This window comes from Neopelma chrysocephalum, unplaced genomic scaffold, assembly GCF_003984885.1.
Source record: "Neopelma chrysocephalum unplaced genomic scaffold, ASM398488v2 Primary Assembly neopelma1_24, whole genome shotgun sequence".
Lineage (NCBI taxonomy): Eukaryota > Metazoa > Chordata > Aves > Passeriformes > Pipridae > Neopelma > Neopelma chrysocephalum.
In genome coordinates this window covers 49,420,703-49,436,720 of record NW_020897693.1, presented here as the reverse complement: position 1 = coordinate 49,436,720, position 16,018 = coordinate 49,420,703, and the positions used below count along the sequence as shown (strand labels likewise).

The 16,018-nt window shown below is 44.8% G+C and overlaps 1 protein-coding gene and 1 pseudogene across 5 annotated transcripts; both read left to right on the top strand.

The window, feature by feature from the left end:
• The first annotated feature begins 588 nt into the window (after positions 1 to 588).
• LOC113974961 lies at positions 589 to 3,444 on the top strand (annotated as a pseudogene).
• A 2,616-nt stretch (positions 3,445 to 6,060) lies between these two features.
• On the top strand, positions 6,061 to 15,694 carry CDCA4 (cell division cycle associated 4). Of its 5 annotated transcripts, XM_027674133.1 has the most exons (4): positions 6,061 to 6,217; positions 6,881 to 7,052; positions 9,695 to 9,775; positions 12,051 to 15,694. In XM_027674133.1, exons 3-4 carry the CDS (start codon positions 9,737 to 9,739, stop codon positions 12,804 to 12,806), a joined length of 795 nt encoding a protein of 264 aa, XP_027529934.1. In that variant the 5' UTR covers positions 6,061 to 6,217; positions 6,881 to 7,052; positions 9,695 to 9,736; the 3' UTR covers positions 12,807 to 15,694. The 5 variants fall into 5 exon arrangements, with proteins under 5 accessions (XP_027529934.1, XP_027529935.1, XP_027529936.1 ...); XM_027674134.1 differs by lacking the exon at positions 6,881 to 7,052; XM_027674135.1 differs by lacking the exon at positions 6,881 to 7,052 and having other exon boundaries at positions 6,061 to 6,221.
• Positions 15,695 to 16,018: the final 324 nt, after the last annotated feature.

Genomic DNA, 16,018 nt, shown 5'->3' with positions numbered 1-16,018 from the left:
CAGTGGGATCACAGCCAAAAACTCTTCCAAACCACATGCAGTTGTGCCGGTAAAGCACAGAGCTTGAGCTAACACACCTTGTCTCCCAGTTAGAGCCGCCAGCCAGAGCACAGCACTGCGCTGACGACAGCTCACAGCTTCCAGCTCAGGGCTGAGTCATGTCTGGTTCTTTTTTTTTTTTTTTTGTCTTTCAAAAGCGCAGTTTCAGCCCCGCTCCTGGACTCTGAGTTTGTGTTACTTTCTGAGGTTTTATAAACACTATCCAACTCAAAACCAGCCTTCTCGTCACAGCCGATGTGCGAAAGTCTGGCCAGCACAGCAGGGGCTGAGCAACTCTGAGAAAGGAGCAGCAAAGCTCCCGGCGCATCAAGCAGAGCCCAGCACAGACTCGCTCCAGAAGGGAAGGAAGGGGGCTGGGACGGAGGGAGGGAGCAGTGGCTGCTTTCCAACGAGCATGGCACGCAGGTCACACCACCCTGTACCAGCCACCGCCGGAGGAAGGGGCTGGCCAGGGCTCCCGGCAGCGCAGGCGGGCTGTGGGATGGGGAGAGCCAGAGCTGGCTGCCAGCACAGCTCCCGCAGCCGCTGATGCTCCGCTCCGAGGAGGCGGCGCGGCTGGAGCCTGTGCGCACAAGCAGCGCTCACAGACTGGAGTCGGGCCCGTACTTCATCCCTGCGGAGCACCAGCCAACAGCTGCCCAGCCAAGGGAAGGGGCCGAGGGCAGCAGCTCCACACGACACAGCTCAAGTAAGCCCCACCACGTGCTAAGGACTGATCTGCACCTTGGACCTGCTTGGAGAGGTCAAGGCTATGCCTGTTCCTGTTAAACCAGCCCTGTACCCCTGTTTCAGACAAAGAAGAGCATCCCATTCATATTTTATACAGGCTGCCACTGCTTTTAAATCCCTTTAGAACTGTCACTTGCTCTGAAGGTTTTACTGGGTGTCAGTGGTGACCCGACTTCCTAGGACAGACCTACTGAGCTGGTTTGCATCATTTTCCCTGTCCCCCATGTTATTCATTTTATCAGCAGGCAGGCTGCTCTGCAGTGTCTCACTAGGTGCAATGCTTCTCAGTTGTCTAGAAGTTTTGGTAGATACTCTGAATTACCTTCCCATTTAAAAGTTGCTGGACACTTCTAACCAGTAATTCCCTCCTTTCTTTGCTTTTCTTTGGATGCAGTTATTTTCTTCATTTTTCATTTCCCCCGTCAGGTTGTTTTGCAGACATCTCTATCCAGCACAGCCCCACGCTTTGTGTCTCCAACTTCGGCATCAGTTTTGCTTTTGCTTGCAGATTATTTTAGCTGTAAAAGTTTCCCCAGATGAGATAGCTTTCTCAATATATAAATATCTCTTTAGGAAATTACCGGATTTTCATCTGTTCTTTTTAACTGTGGTGTTAAAATTTCATTTACTGAAACCAGTAGGAGAGTGAAAACTTTTAGTGTGTAGCTAAAATTTGATTATTCTCTTTATTATACTGTGGTTATAATTCAATTAAATTCTTTTTAACTCTAGTTCTATCAGAGATTGTTTGCTCTCTAGTAAATACTTCAGGTTATTTTGTTTTGCATAGATCTGTCCAGATTTTTCCATTTTGACTTTTTGAGTTTTGTTTCTCACATATGTGAGATGTGAGAGTGGTTTTCTCCTGAGAATAATCAAATCTCATCATATCTTGATGAGACATCAATAGTTTCTCAGCTTTTCAAAGAAAACGGAGAGCCTTTCACCATTTTTCTTTCACTGGTTTCATCAGAAACATAGATCATGTAGTTCTTAAGCCATAAGACATCCTCTTGTTTCATGAGGTTATTGGAGGGGGGAACCCACAAACAAAACAGTCAAGATCCTGTCATTGTAGCTAATCAGGAAAAAAAAAAAAGGGGGATAAGGAGAGGGGACTTAAGTACCTTACTATATAGATGATGCTAACATTACAAAGAGCCATGCAAATGAACTCTTCTAGCAGTGATCCTCCAGGGAACAGCCCTCACACTGCCTCGAGAGGGGCCTCCACGGAGGCTCAAAGGTTCTTGTAGGATTTGCTGTGGGAACACCTATTTGAATTCCTGCCGAGCTAGGGCTGCCAGGGGGCTGTGGGAGGATGGTCAGGCCCTGCTGCCGGCTGTGAGAGGCGGTGGCTTGCGGGAGTGCGCTGAGAGGGAGCCCTAGGTCTGCTCCAGGAAGATGCTGAGAGTGTCTGGAGCGATGACTCCTGGAGTGACTGCGGCAGTCCTGACAAACCAGGGACTGTTTTTAGGAAGGACCGTGCCAGATGGGAATGTGCTTTTTCCAGATGTTTTTCACACCAATCATCTTTTGCTTCACAAGCGATTTAGAGCTTGCCAGGATTACACCTTGGCTGACTGCATGTTGGGGATTAAATTAAGTTTACTTATAGAATATTAGACATTAGTAGTCTAGGGTTAAGTTTAATTGTAACTTGCCTACAGTTTAGCCTGAGTGGGCCCTGCTCAAAGCCTGGGAACTTTAAATGCACTGTTTGTTAGCATGGAGAGCTAAGCAGGGGAGTAAACAGAGAAAGACTGACTATCTTCAGATAAGGTTGAGGCCCTGGAGGGCCCCAAGCTGGAAGAAAAGAACAATTAATGGCCTGCCCACATGGACATGGAGAAAGAATCCAGTGAGGTGTTGGAAAACTCCAGACCATTAGGCAAGTAAGGAGCCCGGGAAGAATCAGGTGCAGAGACTCTGAGGGATAAAGGCCCAGGGATTTCTTTGTTCTGGGTCCCTCTCCAGAGGCACCAGCTCAAGCTGAAACAAACTCTGCCTCTGCCAACCCAGGGTCCAAACTCTTCCTTAACACTGTAAAGCTTCTGAGATGAAACAATTCACAGTTGAGTAGCTGGAAAAAGTCCTTGAGCTGTGTGGATGGCAGGAAATCTGGCGTACTAATGTGTTTGAGGTTCTTATTGGGGTGGTTAGTGTAGACTACTCAGCTCTTAAAGCAGTTGTGCGACTCAGAGAGCCTGTCCTGTGCAAGTCATGGGACAGCAGCTTTACCTTGGAGCGCACGCAGGAACCCTTGAAGCTGAAGGGATGTCAGGTACCACTGCAGGAGCTGTGGGTTGTGTATGATGGGTCAGGAGAGCTTGACCAGACAGCACAAGCTATAGAGCACATCAGGTTCTTCTACCAGTGCATCTGGAGGACTGGGACGAGGAGGAGGAGGATGACTTTGATTACTTTGTGTGATGTGTTGAGCCTTGACTGAGGTTGCATTGTGACATCCTTGAACACCATGTGCCTTCTGGGCTTGTAGCTGATTGTGGTGAAAACCTAGAAATACAGTTTCACCATGACCCATTGTCAGCTGTAAATGCCTGTTATGAAGGAGACACAGTCATCATCTGTTCGGGTCACTGTGTTGTAGATAGGCTGTTCTGCAGTGCTGGTTTAGTTGAACTCGAAGGCTAAGGCCTGCCAGAAAATATTGTGATAGAAAAACAAGGGAAAGGAGATCACTATTTTGACTGTCCAGGAGCCAATATAAGGATCTCTAGTTTGAAGTTAATGCAACTCGATGCCATGGAGGGGATTTTCAATTTCCAACATGGGAAAACCACCCTGGAGAGCTGTGTGTTACAATGTGAAACCACAGTGTAAACATCAGCCTAGCTATTGATGAAAAACTCAGATCTGTGTGGTGTCAAGGATGCTGGTATGGAAATATATCCAGGTAGTGCATGCACTCTGTTTAACAACAGCATGCACTGCTGCAAGGAGGGAATACTTACAAAGAGCTTCTTAGATGAACATTATGATATTCCCAAGGAAACCATGGTCAATAATGTGATCCATAATAATGAGGGATATGGTGTGGTCCTGTTACTATAAAGTGACAAATATGTGTTAAGAGTATATATATTGCATGTGGAAACTTCACTTCCTTGCTGCAAGTCTGGGTACCATGGTAGAAAACACCTAAATTTTGTCACTTAGAGACTTTTAAAGAAATACCTGAGTCGAGTGAAAGCCTAATGCTAAGACTGGTTGTAGTTGAGAATCTTAATCGATTCATCAGATCCAAAGCCATGTTTCATGCTTTGATGTTATGCCTTTATTTCCCAAGTGAAATCCTTATTAAAGGACAGGGGCTTAAAGAAAAAAAAAGTATAAAAAAAATCCCAAAACAAACCACACCACCAACATTAAAAATCAACAGCACCAAACCTACCAGGGTTCAAAAAACATGTGGAACAACTCTCAGACACATGGTGTGATTCTTCGGGTTGTCCTGTGCAGGGCCAGGAGCTGTCACTTCAAAAATCCTTGTGGATCCCTTCCAACTCAGGACATTCAATGACAAGCTGGGCAGAGCACGAGAATCTCTTTGTGGTATTGTTCTTGCACAGTTTTGATCATGTTTTTGCACCAGGATGCCATAAGTACGGTGCCAGGAACCATAAATAAACAAGGGGAAATACTGTGCTTTGAAACCTGTCTCGTCCCAAAGGCAGATCTTGCTTTGCCATGGAAATGCTGTTTCCTCCCGCTTTATCATACCAAGCTACAGCTCTGCCGTTTCACAGCCTTTTCTACAAGACCTCAGCTCCAAAGCCTCGCTGATGTCCCCGCTCCCGCTGTCTATCCCACCCTTTCTCCATTTCCCTCCCCTCCCCGCCGCGCCCCGGGGGCGGGAGGCGGCAGCTGCCGCCTCTGCGGCAGCCGCAGGCTGGGCCAGCCCCCCCTCCTTCCCTCTGGCAGCTCTGGAGCAGCCGGCACGTAGCTGCTCTGCCGGGAGAGCGACCGGGAGACGCTGGGGCGGCCTAAGTGGTTGCAGATGTGCAGCTGCACCGGGCTGGGGTCACAGCGGCGCGCAGGGCTCGGGGAGGGGGGGTTTGCTCAGCGGGGCAGCGGCAGCTCTGGGGACAGAATCACAGAAGCGATTGGGTTGGAAAAGAACTCACAGATCATCGAGACCAACCTATGACCGAACACCACCGTGTCAAACAGACCTGGCACTAAGTGCCATGTCCAGTCTTTCCTTAAACACTTTCAGAGACATGACTCCACCACCTCCCTGGGCAGGCTGTTCCAGAGTCTAATCACTCTTGCTGTGAAGAGATTATTCCTAATGTCCAAACAAAACCTCCTCTAGCACAGTTTAAGGCTATGTCCTCTCATGCTGTCACTGCTTACCCGGGAGAAGAGACTGACCCCCATCCAGGTACAATCTCCTGTCAGGGAGTTGTAGAGTGATAAGGTCACCCCAGAGCCTCCTTTTCTGCAGGCTAAACACCCCCAGCTGCTCCTCATAAGACTTGTGCTCCAGACCCTTCCACAGCTCCATTGCCCTTCCCTGGGCCTGCTCCAGTGCCTCAATGTCCTTCCTGGACTAAGGGGGCCAGAAGTGGACAGGGGGATGAGCATTGCCCTTGTCCTGCAGGCCACACTATTTTTGATACAAGCCAGGATGCCACCGGCCTTCTTGGCCACCTGGGCTGGTGTTCGGACAGCGGCTCCCCGCGGGGTGCGAGGCGTCACCCCCTCCCCAAGGACGGGGGTTCCCGGCTGTGACTGCGAGACCCGAGGCCGAGCGGCCGGACCCGAGCAGGAAATGCCGCAGGCCTTGCTAATGGAGTCCTGAGGTCCCCTGACATCCCCGCGGGGAGCAGCGCCGGTGGCTCCCCAGCCCTGAGGGAAGCGGCGCCTGACGGCGGGGAGCGCCGGGGCAGCCAACGCCCCCCTCCCGCGGCTCCCCGCGGGCTGCAGCACGGCCAGGTCTGAACCTGTTCCCGCCGGAGCCCGTGGCCGAGAGCCCAGACACGCCGCGGGGCCCTGGCCGCCGTTTGAAATCGGGGCGGCCCCGCCTCGCCCCCGCCCCCGCCTCCCTCAGCCTCTCAGGACCGAGGGGCAGGGCCCGGCCGCCATGGCAACCCCACCGCCTTCGGGGGCGGAGACCGGGGGCGGGACAGGCGGGCTCTACGGCCAATCGCAGCGCTGAGCGACGGCTGCGCGGCTTGACAGCAGCCAATAGAAGCGGTCGCCGCGCACCCGGTGGGCGTGGCCGCCGGGGAACGCCCGCCCCCGAGGCCGCGGGTCCCTTTGTGGGGTTTGACAATAAGATGGCGGGCGGGGGGAGGCGGGGCCGAGTGGCTCCGCCCGTCCCTCAGGCGCGGAGCGAGCGGTGAGGCGGGAGCGGAGTGGGGGCTCCTGCGCGGGCGGCGGCGACAGCAGCGGCGAGGCGGTGAGTGAGTGAGTACGGCGGGCTGGGCTGGGTCGGGTCGGGCCCGTGGGGGGCTGGTGCCGGCGGAGCCCGCGGAGGGGTCAGAGCCGATTCAAAATGGCGGCGGGAGCGCGGGGCGATGAGTAACCGCCGGGCGCGCTGAGGGGCCGGGGCAGGCGGGACAAGGGCCCTGCTCCCCCGTTCCCCTCTCCTCCTCCGCTGGGTCCCGTCCCCAGCCGCGCTCCCGCGTCGCCCCCGCCTCCACCCCCGGGAGCCCCGCTGCCCTCCCACCGCCGGGCAGCTCCCCCTCGCTCCCCGCCCCGGTCCCGCCTCTCCCCCCGGCTCTGCCGAGCTCCCCCCCCTCGGCGCACCCCGGCCCCGTCTGCGTTTCCACGAGCTCCTGCCCCAGCTGCCCAGCCTCCCCTTCCTCGGGAGTTGGAGCCCCTTCCCGAATCCCTCGTGCCCCGGAGAGGTGCCTGCCAGCCCCCTACGCCCCGGGCGTGGACCAGACCCCAGAGCTTTATAGAGTCCTTTGTCCCAGTCCGAATAGGGATGTTTCTGGCCCTGCCAGCCCTCTGCTATGTCTGCATCCCACCTTATAACTCGACACCACCATATGCGCCCACGTGCGTGTCTAAAGAGGAGTAGTAGCTCTCTTTCCGTCTTTTTTTCACCGTTACACAGAGCTTTGGTTTCTTCCCACGGTTCTTAAAAAAGCCAGTGTTGGAGTGGAGAGGATTAGAGTGGCAGAGGGGAGATACAGCCCCTTCTTGTCTTCCCTTGCAACCATCATCACTGTACTTAAAGCTGTACAGAAGGTAGACTGTGCTTCACTGAACCTCCAGCACTGGCCTAGGTAGGTCTTGTCCGCTTTCTCCTAAAAATGAGCATTGCTAAAATTCCCTATCTTCTCTGTTACCCCAACTAATGGGAAGCAGCTTTTTCCCTTCAGTACTTAACTGTATTTTTGGCAGCATATCACTATATGAGTCTGAATTGAGTGTGAATCTGGAATGCCTTAAGTTGATGCTCTAGTAAGAGTTGGATCAGATTTCGAGCACCTTATTTGAAAAGCAGACTGGGAATTTGTCAATCCTAAAACCAAAACTTGTAATGAATTACATAATACTGTGCTCCCTGTGCTACTATTAAAAACAAAGCAAACACCAAAACTGCTTTTTCCTGGTATGTTATTCTGCAGCTGGCTGTTGTCTCCTTGACAGCTTTTTTTTTTTTTTTGTATAGCTGTTTCAAACAGAAGTTTAGTTTAGCACACCAAGTTTGGGCTTATGATACTGGGATAGCAGTGGAAGATGGGAGATGATGTAACTAGGCCAGACATTGCCTCTTTGGCAGAGGCAGATGCTTGAAATTATTGGGGGATTTTGAACACCTTGACTCTGAAGCAGGAGCAGTCTTGCTCCTGTGTACCGAAGGGCTTTACACAATGAATAATGCCTTTTTGAGTACCTTAATACATAAATCAATAGGAAAACGTAGTGAGATTTTAATTAATTAAGTTTTAAATTCAGCATTCTCTTGAGATGAGTGCTTGTTGGAGATAGTGCAGAGAAGTCTGCAGGAGGTCATTTATGCGCAAGGTTTTAATTGCATCTGATAATAGCTATGAAGTTAATGTGCTTTTGCAGAGAACTTGGATTCTGATGCACATATGTATGCCAGTTAACAGAACCTAAAGAAATTATTGCTGTGATGGGCATATTCTCATAAGTTTATACTAACAGAGGTCCACGTGGTTTGGCAGTTGCTCTAGGGAAGAACCTGGAATCACATGCCCATTATTATATTGCATGGGAAAACTTTCCTTCCTTAGTATGTAAATAGGTTACAGACTGGACTGGTCTGCCAGCATCCCCTGTCATTGAGTTTGTCGACGTGGTAATGGCTCTTTTACCAAGAGCTCCTTCAACGGTCCCCTCCTGTATTGGTCCGCTATTTTGGGACGCAAACGGCCGATGCCTGTTCCCCCAAAACTGTCAGATAAACCAAATAGCACCAGAAAATATTTCAGTTTGTTTTTCTTGTGACTGCACTGTTTTTACCTGTAGTTATTGTGGGATGGTTTTTTGTTTGGGTGGGTTTTTTTAAACAAAGTTCATGCCCATGTCACCTACCCTACAGGAAAGTAGAAATTTTGGGATTCAAATAGTTACCATATACAGGCTCTCAAAGAGATAATTTTTCATTTATAGAATGTTTTGAAAGTATACCTGGGGAGCAAAAACTTCTGACATTTTATAGTGTCATAAAGTGTTTGCCAGAAATAAAAAATGGTTTATTGTCTTGATACAGTGGTGTCTGACTGAAGTTGTAGTTCAGATGCCTTCAGACACTATTTTGAATGTTGCTGTGGGCTTAGTCCATAAAAGAGAATGAGACTATGAGTTGGTTGAAATACAGTGTCCATGACATAACAGCATTTAGTCTGAATATTCGGGGTCAAGTCAAAGGATTTTGGCTTGAGAATGTTAAAGGTGGGGGTTTTTTCCATTGTGGTATTTTAATGACTATGCAGCTTCTTGAGGATAAACATGTTTTCTACACCCCCACCCGCAAGTCCTTTGTCGGCCACCTTCTTTCCTCCCAATATTGAGAGCAAACACCCTTGAAAAATTGTTTGTTACTACCCACAGTAGAAAACAAGAGGGGATATCCATGTGCATCCTCTTTACTTGTTGCTTTTCTAGGTATGCATTTCAGTTGCAGATGCGGAACTGTCTTGTATTGTACAGACATGTCTAGAAAAGTATCTGAATTGTTTTCATAGTTTATCATAAAAGTTTTTGTAGCCTGTTGAAACAGCATTCTTTTCAGATTCAGTAATTAGGGGAATTGTTGCATATGATTGGAAGCTGTATTTGATATATAAAATCTTATTTTGCCTTAAATGTGTTTTAAAAACTCAGCCTTTATAGTTAAAAAAATTTCATTGCTGTCGTTACTTTCATTATTGTCATCTTGCAAAGTAAATCTTAGTCATAAAGTTTCTGTGCTGGTAAAGGAAAATTCTCTCTGGTTTAGCTGTGTTTCAGTTTTGGGTTTGTGCCTGCCTGCTCTTTTTCTCTAGATGCTACAGAGATATGCTCGGCTTTGTACAGCAAGGTGAAAACTGTATCATTTTGTAACAAAAGTGAGGAAGACTTGCTTTCAGTAGCTTTTGTGCTCACTTCAATTTTTCAGATGAGCGCTGAAGATTTTGTTTGCTCTTTAAATGGCAAAAGGCGTAGGGATAAGGGAGAGGCTGGTCCAAAGGTCAGGGTAATAGCCTAGGACTTGGAATTAAACTGGCAGTTTCCTTCTGCTGCAGATTTTGGGTGTATTGTTGGCCAAATCACCTTTGTGCTCTAGCTGTGAATTGAGTTTAGTAGTACTATTTAAGTTTGTAGGAATGACATGAGGATAGAGCTATCAAAGCAAAACTATTTTGTTCTTCATCTCCTGTCCTTGCCTGACATCCTGTTTCCCCATACTTGGTAGGTGGTGCTCTCACTTTTGCTGTATGGACTCTTGCTCAGTAGCATGGGAGAAGAGGAAGGACTGCATCAAACACAGTTACTGGTATGTCATTTTTTGTTTCTTAAATTAAACCATAACACAGTATTTTGTGCAGTTGCAAGAACAGGGTGACAAGGAACTGGCTTTATGATATAAGACACTAATTGGAAGCAAGTGTTATAAAAAAACCCCAGTGAATGCTGTGAAAGGTTTACCTTTAAGAATCCATAAACATTTTTCCTCTGCTCCTATGTGCCCAAATGTGTGAGTGATGTATTGAGGTTTTCAAGTTTTCTGCTGTGTTCTGTTTTCTGTTGGTGTGCCTTCGAAGGCATTTAAATGCCAAACATTAGGTGTATGTAAACCAGGTTAACATTCAATTGAAGTTTTAATTACTCTTCACAAGAATATAAGTTGAAATAAAAGAAACTTCAAACTCTGCACAGTGTTTAATGTTTGATGACGTGGTTTGTTAATAGTCCCAGAAGATATTTCTAGAGGTTGTTTCACATGGAGGGGAGGGTGAGTGGCTGTACATAAATAGGATATCCTCTGATAGGAAGTTTGCAGGAATGTCTAAAAATCTGGAAAAGGCACTGTCAGGCAGAAACACGGGTTATATTTAAGGGGAATTATGCAAATATGTTAGGTTACAGGATAAAATTTTTAAAGAAACTTCCAAGGTATTTAATATATTGTTATTCCATGGATAACTTTTTAAGAAATTATGAAAAATAACCATAAGACCAAGTTCATGTATTCTATATTGTAGTCTCTGCACATTAAGATTTCTAAAGAGTTTTGTACCTTCAGTGGAAAGGAATCTTTTAAGAGTCAGCAAATCCCAAAAAAGGTTATTTCATGGATATGTACAGCAATGTAAGAAGTGTTGTACAGAGTCAGACCAAGTGTTTATCTCGCTACTGTGCTATCCCCAGGTTTTCACAGTAGATAAGCATGTAATGTATTTTGAAAAGAACAGTGTTGTTGCCCTTTGGTGGATTTTTAGTGACTCTGAAAAAGCTGAGAGAGAGCTCTCCGAAAATACATGGAATATACTGCAGCAATCAGAAAAGCAAGGCAGAGTTTAGGGCTTACCAAGGGAAATGGGAAATTATATAGAAAGACACTGCAATAGTATTTTGGTTTTATCAGCTTTTAGTTGAAAAACTATGTTTTGTTTGGGTTACTGCATTAAAAAAAATCCCCAAATATTGGACAAACAGGAATTTTAAGGACAGAAGACTTAGAAGGGAAGTAACGAAGAAGCATAAATGGAAAGATCACATACCAGCTTTCATTTGCAGCCTGATTTTTATAAGACTAAAAGAAATTATACCTACTGCATTAAAAAAAAAGCTACTTTGTATTCCAAGGATCAGCTGCAATATTTGCATGAGGCACTGTTGTTAAAAATAGTGTAATTCAGAAGAAGACCTGAGGCTGGTACTTGAGAGGCACACCTTGGAAAGTTCAGCAAGTGACTTTTAGATGTGAATAATGAGAAGCCTGCATGTTGCCTGTGTATTTTTAGCTGGTGAACCTAAACTAGGAATACAGGAATTTTGCTGTCTTAAGTCAACTGGGAAAGGAGTATAGTAGCCCATATGGAGGATGACTGTTACTATCCTTATTGGACTTGCACAATTCTTATTGGAATTATGCAGTTCACCTACTCACCTGAGTAAGGGAACCGGAAGGACTGCTTTGGGCACCTCAGCTGAATGTCTCAAGTCACATGGAACAAATCTAAATACTACTCTCTGTGTAGCCAAAATAAGCTAATCTTTTCACAAATGCTGCCTGTAGTATTTTTTTCATGTTACTTTGTTAGGCGTGTTAATGTTCTGGAGGGGTCAAATCTTTTAAAGATGGTGTGCCAGGTTGTATTTTTATTTCCAAAATTAGAGGTTAAGCATGCCAGTAGAAACTCGGGAGGAGCGAGGAGACACTGCCTCTCCAGTAGGTGAAATACAGCCATTGAGATGTTTGCTTCTGTGCGAAGCAGCGGCTCCTGACTTCCATCAAGTGTGGAGCTTCATGGGAGCCAGGAGCTGGGAGCTCCTGCCTCTCTCCAATGCCATGCCTTGTGGACCTGCTCACCCCCTGGTTCCTGAATGCCGTCTTTGGGACCCAGTCCATATGTTCCTGAGCCCTGTTGTACCACACTGGCTTTCTGTAACCTGGTATGACAATTCTGATGTTTCTATCTTTAAAGAATTTGCTTTTTAAATTTAAGATTAAAATTTGCTGTTCTGTTTTTTAGTCTTTTTTTGTTTCTCCCCTCCCTCCTGAGCTGTTGATGTTGTACAAGATTTGTTTGTTTGTTTTTTAACAGGACACAATGTTTGTTCGAGGATTAAAGAGAAAATGTTTTGATGGTGAAGAAGATATTGAAGGGACTCTGGCTGGTATTAAGGCTATTCCTTCCTATAATCTTCAGAGGCAGTCGCTTTTAGATATGTCCTTGGTTAAACTTCAGCTGTGTCACATGCTGGTTGAACCCAACCTCTGTCGTTCGGTACTTATAGCCAACACGGTACGTCAGATCCAAGAGGAAATGACTCAGGATGGGACTTGGCAGATGATAAATACACAGAGTACAGGGCAGACATCCCTGGATCGTCTTGTTTCAACAGATATCCTCTGTCGTTCATCTAGGGAACAAGCTGAGGGAAAGCATGTTCCAGGCTATGGTACATTCAGTAAAGACTTTGAGGGTGACGAGGGACAAGATAGTTCAGAAACTATGTCGACAGCCTCTTCAGTGCAAGCTCCGAGAAACCTGCAGAGCAACGTGTGGGAAATGGAGAATCCACAAGAAAATAAAGGAAACTTTCAGAAATCTTTAGATCAAATATTTGAGACACTGGAGAATAAAAGTCCTAATTCGGTTGAAGATCTGTTTTCAGAAGTTGACAATTCTTACTATGATCTTGATACTATGTTAACAGGCATGATGAGCAACACAAAAATGGGACATTGTGATGGGCTTGAAACATTTTCTTCTCCAACAAATACAGCTTCTAACTCTAATTGTAAATCTGATCTTAATGAGCTTGATCATATTGTGGAAATCCTTGTTGAATCCTGAAACTCCTTGTGTAGGAGGTAAAGATCTGTTAATGCGAAGAAAAGACTTGAGAGTTTAATGTTAACGGGAAGAAAAGACTCCGTAGTTTGTTCTGTCAAATCTGCACGAGTATTTTACAAATATCTATATGTTATATAGATATATATATTAAGAAGCACTTCATATTGCAAAATAGTGTTAACTCTTAAAGTTAACCTGCAACTTGTAGTGTAATAATCTGATTTATCGTCCACTGAACTGTAAGTACATACGGTAAATGTTTCTAAGTTCGGGGTCCAAGGCTCTTGAAATTGGGTTCCTTTTACCAATTTGTTTTAGCCTTTGATGGAGGATAAGCTCAGTGAGAGGAACTCTGTCATCTTCTTATACTTCTCCCCATAAAAATGATAATAAACCGAGAGAGAAGTTGGATAACTGGTTTCCTATTTTCCTCCAGTTTCCACTTTGTGGTGTGTTACACCACAAAACTCCTACCATATCTGCTGCTTCTGTTCTAAGTCGCTACATGGCTCTTAAAGAGCGGTATGCAATAGTTCCTGTTACCCTTGCTAGCTTCTTCTGGGTTTTGCTACAATTTTTACTTCACAAATAGTTTTAAAGTGTTTACTGGTGTTTAGGTCTTTCCAGGTATTTTCCTAAAATATATTTTTACTACAGATGTTATGTCAGCTGCTAACTTAGTAACTTTTGATCATATCTGCAGTTGATGTATTTTTTGCAAGATTTTCAAAAAGGGATGTTTTTTACCACGAGCTACCAAATGTAGTTCAGTAAAGTGTATGTAAATGTAAATATACAATTTTATACTTTACATTAAAATGTAAGAGCTGTTTTCATTATTCTGTTTTATAGAGTAGTACTTTACTAAATTGAGAATTGTACATTTATGCTTTTCATACCCCACATACTTGAGTATCATTATAGGAAGAGCTTTGATCCAGCTAGATACAATTACATTTAATTCATTTCAGACCATACTTTTTGTTAACTACAAACCTAAATTATGTAGGTTTTTATTTATGTGTATTTATATGTAAATGTCATCAAGTGAATTGTTTATCACTGAAGTCTACCATCAAATATTTGTTTATATGGGATAACTATCTTGCACTAATTACTACAAAAAGTGTTATTAGCGGCCTTTAAATCTCACTGATATGTCATGATGTCTTGTCATAATTAATATGCTCCACTCTTACCAAGGGTTTCCTCTTGGCTTTTTTTTTTAATAACAAAGGATAATACAACATGGGATGGTGGTCTTTCTTCACATTCGGTTTAGAATGTATATAATGAGACTTCTTCCTGTGAGGCTTTTTTGGGGTAAAGGGATAATTCAAGTACAGCCTATGGTTTTGTTACAGAATAACAAATGTTTGCCATCACAAGCTGCTGCTGGGGAAAAAGCCCCAAGCTAGCAGGGGGTAGAGAAGGGGAAAAGATGGACTGGTTTCTGGAATGTGTTAGCGCTGGCTCTGCCAGGGGAGACATCTGCCAGTGACTTGGTTGTTTTCTGTAGATCTGAACCAAGCAAGTTGCTGAACATGAAGAGAAAACCTTGCTGTGTCTGACAAGCTCTGCCTTCCCACGAGTGACCTTCCCTACTATGTCCTTGGCAGATCCTCAAACCCCTGAAAAGGGGGCTGGGGGGGGGAGGTACCAAGGGGGTGTTAAGGACCTTTGAGTATCACATCAAGAAAAGGAGACCACTGAGCTTATGGTTTAAACAAGTGCTTTAGAATCATGTGCTTTGAGGAAAAATTAGAGCATTTAGCTAAATTTTTCAAACTCAATAGTTGCATGAATATTGGTTCCATTGCATGAAACAACGCACTTGGTGTGAGTCTTCAGTGAATCTGAAAGTGTTTCTTGTATTAAGCTTGGCATAACATAATCTGTAGTGACTGTAGTAGTTAAGCATTGCTTCCTCAATTAAAGCTTGATTAATAACTTCATATTAAAGGATGAAATACCACATAGGCACTTGCCAGTTCGGTCTATATGATATTGCTGGACCAAAGAAAAGCCAATGCTACGTGTCTTAATCAATTGAGATGGGTGTTGCAGTAGTTCATCTTGCTTCAGGAGTCTACAAATGTTGATGCAAACTGTCATACCTCCCAATGAAATAAGTCTGCTTTATTTGGTAGTGTTTGTTGTAGTATCAGAGATTGCTCCAAAATTATAAACCTGCAGGTAATTTTTGCTTGATGCTTTTCTGTGTGTGAACCACTGAATTGGACAGCAGATGCCTTAGGGTAAAGCAGAAAGCCAGGCAGTTTTATAAAGGGAACATCATCGTTAAATTGAATAACTAAATATCTTCTGTTTCTCTGGGAAAGTTCCCCAAAACTGCTCTAAACTATCTTTGTATGTTGCAGGTAGGAATTAGTATCCTTTGTTCATAACTGTTACATATGTCAGATGCATGTGTGTGTATTTCTAACTCTATACCTTTAAACTGTACAGTGGATCTAGCTGGGTGCATTCCTTTACTGGGGAAGCTGTGCCTAATTAAAACAATTTGTAGAGACTGTGTGGCTTAACGGGAAAGGTATTGGGTAAATATGCTTTTATGGAGTTAAGCATTTAAACAGAAATATATATCCTGTTTTATTACATTCTTAAAACTTACGCCAAATATGCGCTTTTACAAGCCTGACATCTTGGCTTGGCAGGTATAAGAATTGGTGTTGCTGAAACTTGCACAGTCACTGTACTGATGTGTGCTTACAACTGATCTGACTTTGCAGAGACCAGTTAGTGTAAAATCACCTTGTCTCCCCACTGCTTTAATAACGTGTCTCAGTCTAATTCAGCTGCTCGTGTTTTGCCTCTCCTGGTAGAAAATGAGGAAAAAAAGGAATTAAAAAAAAGAGCTTTATTTTTTAACTGCCATTGTAATTTGTTTGCTAGTCTAAAGAGGTATTGGTTAAATATGCATCACTTAAAGGTTAATACAATGTTTCCTCCCTATTTGTTCCTCTGAGGTACTGAGAGACATCAGAAATGATACAGTGCCTGTAAGATGGTAAATTCTCAATTACTTAGTGAGCTGTTAATACAAGGTAAGAGGTTATACTTGCTGCTGGGGTTTTTCTTAATTTCTACATATAAATGGGAAATAATTTAGCCTCTGTTAAATTAGGAAAGGCTTCTGACAGATTTTGCTGCCATTTTTGTGCTCCTAGGGAAAAGCGTCATGGAGTTTG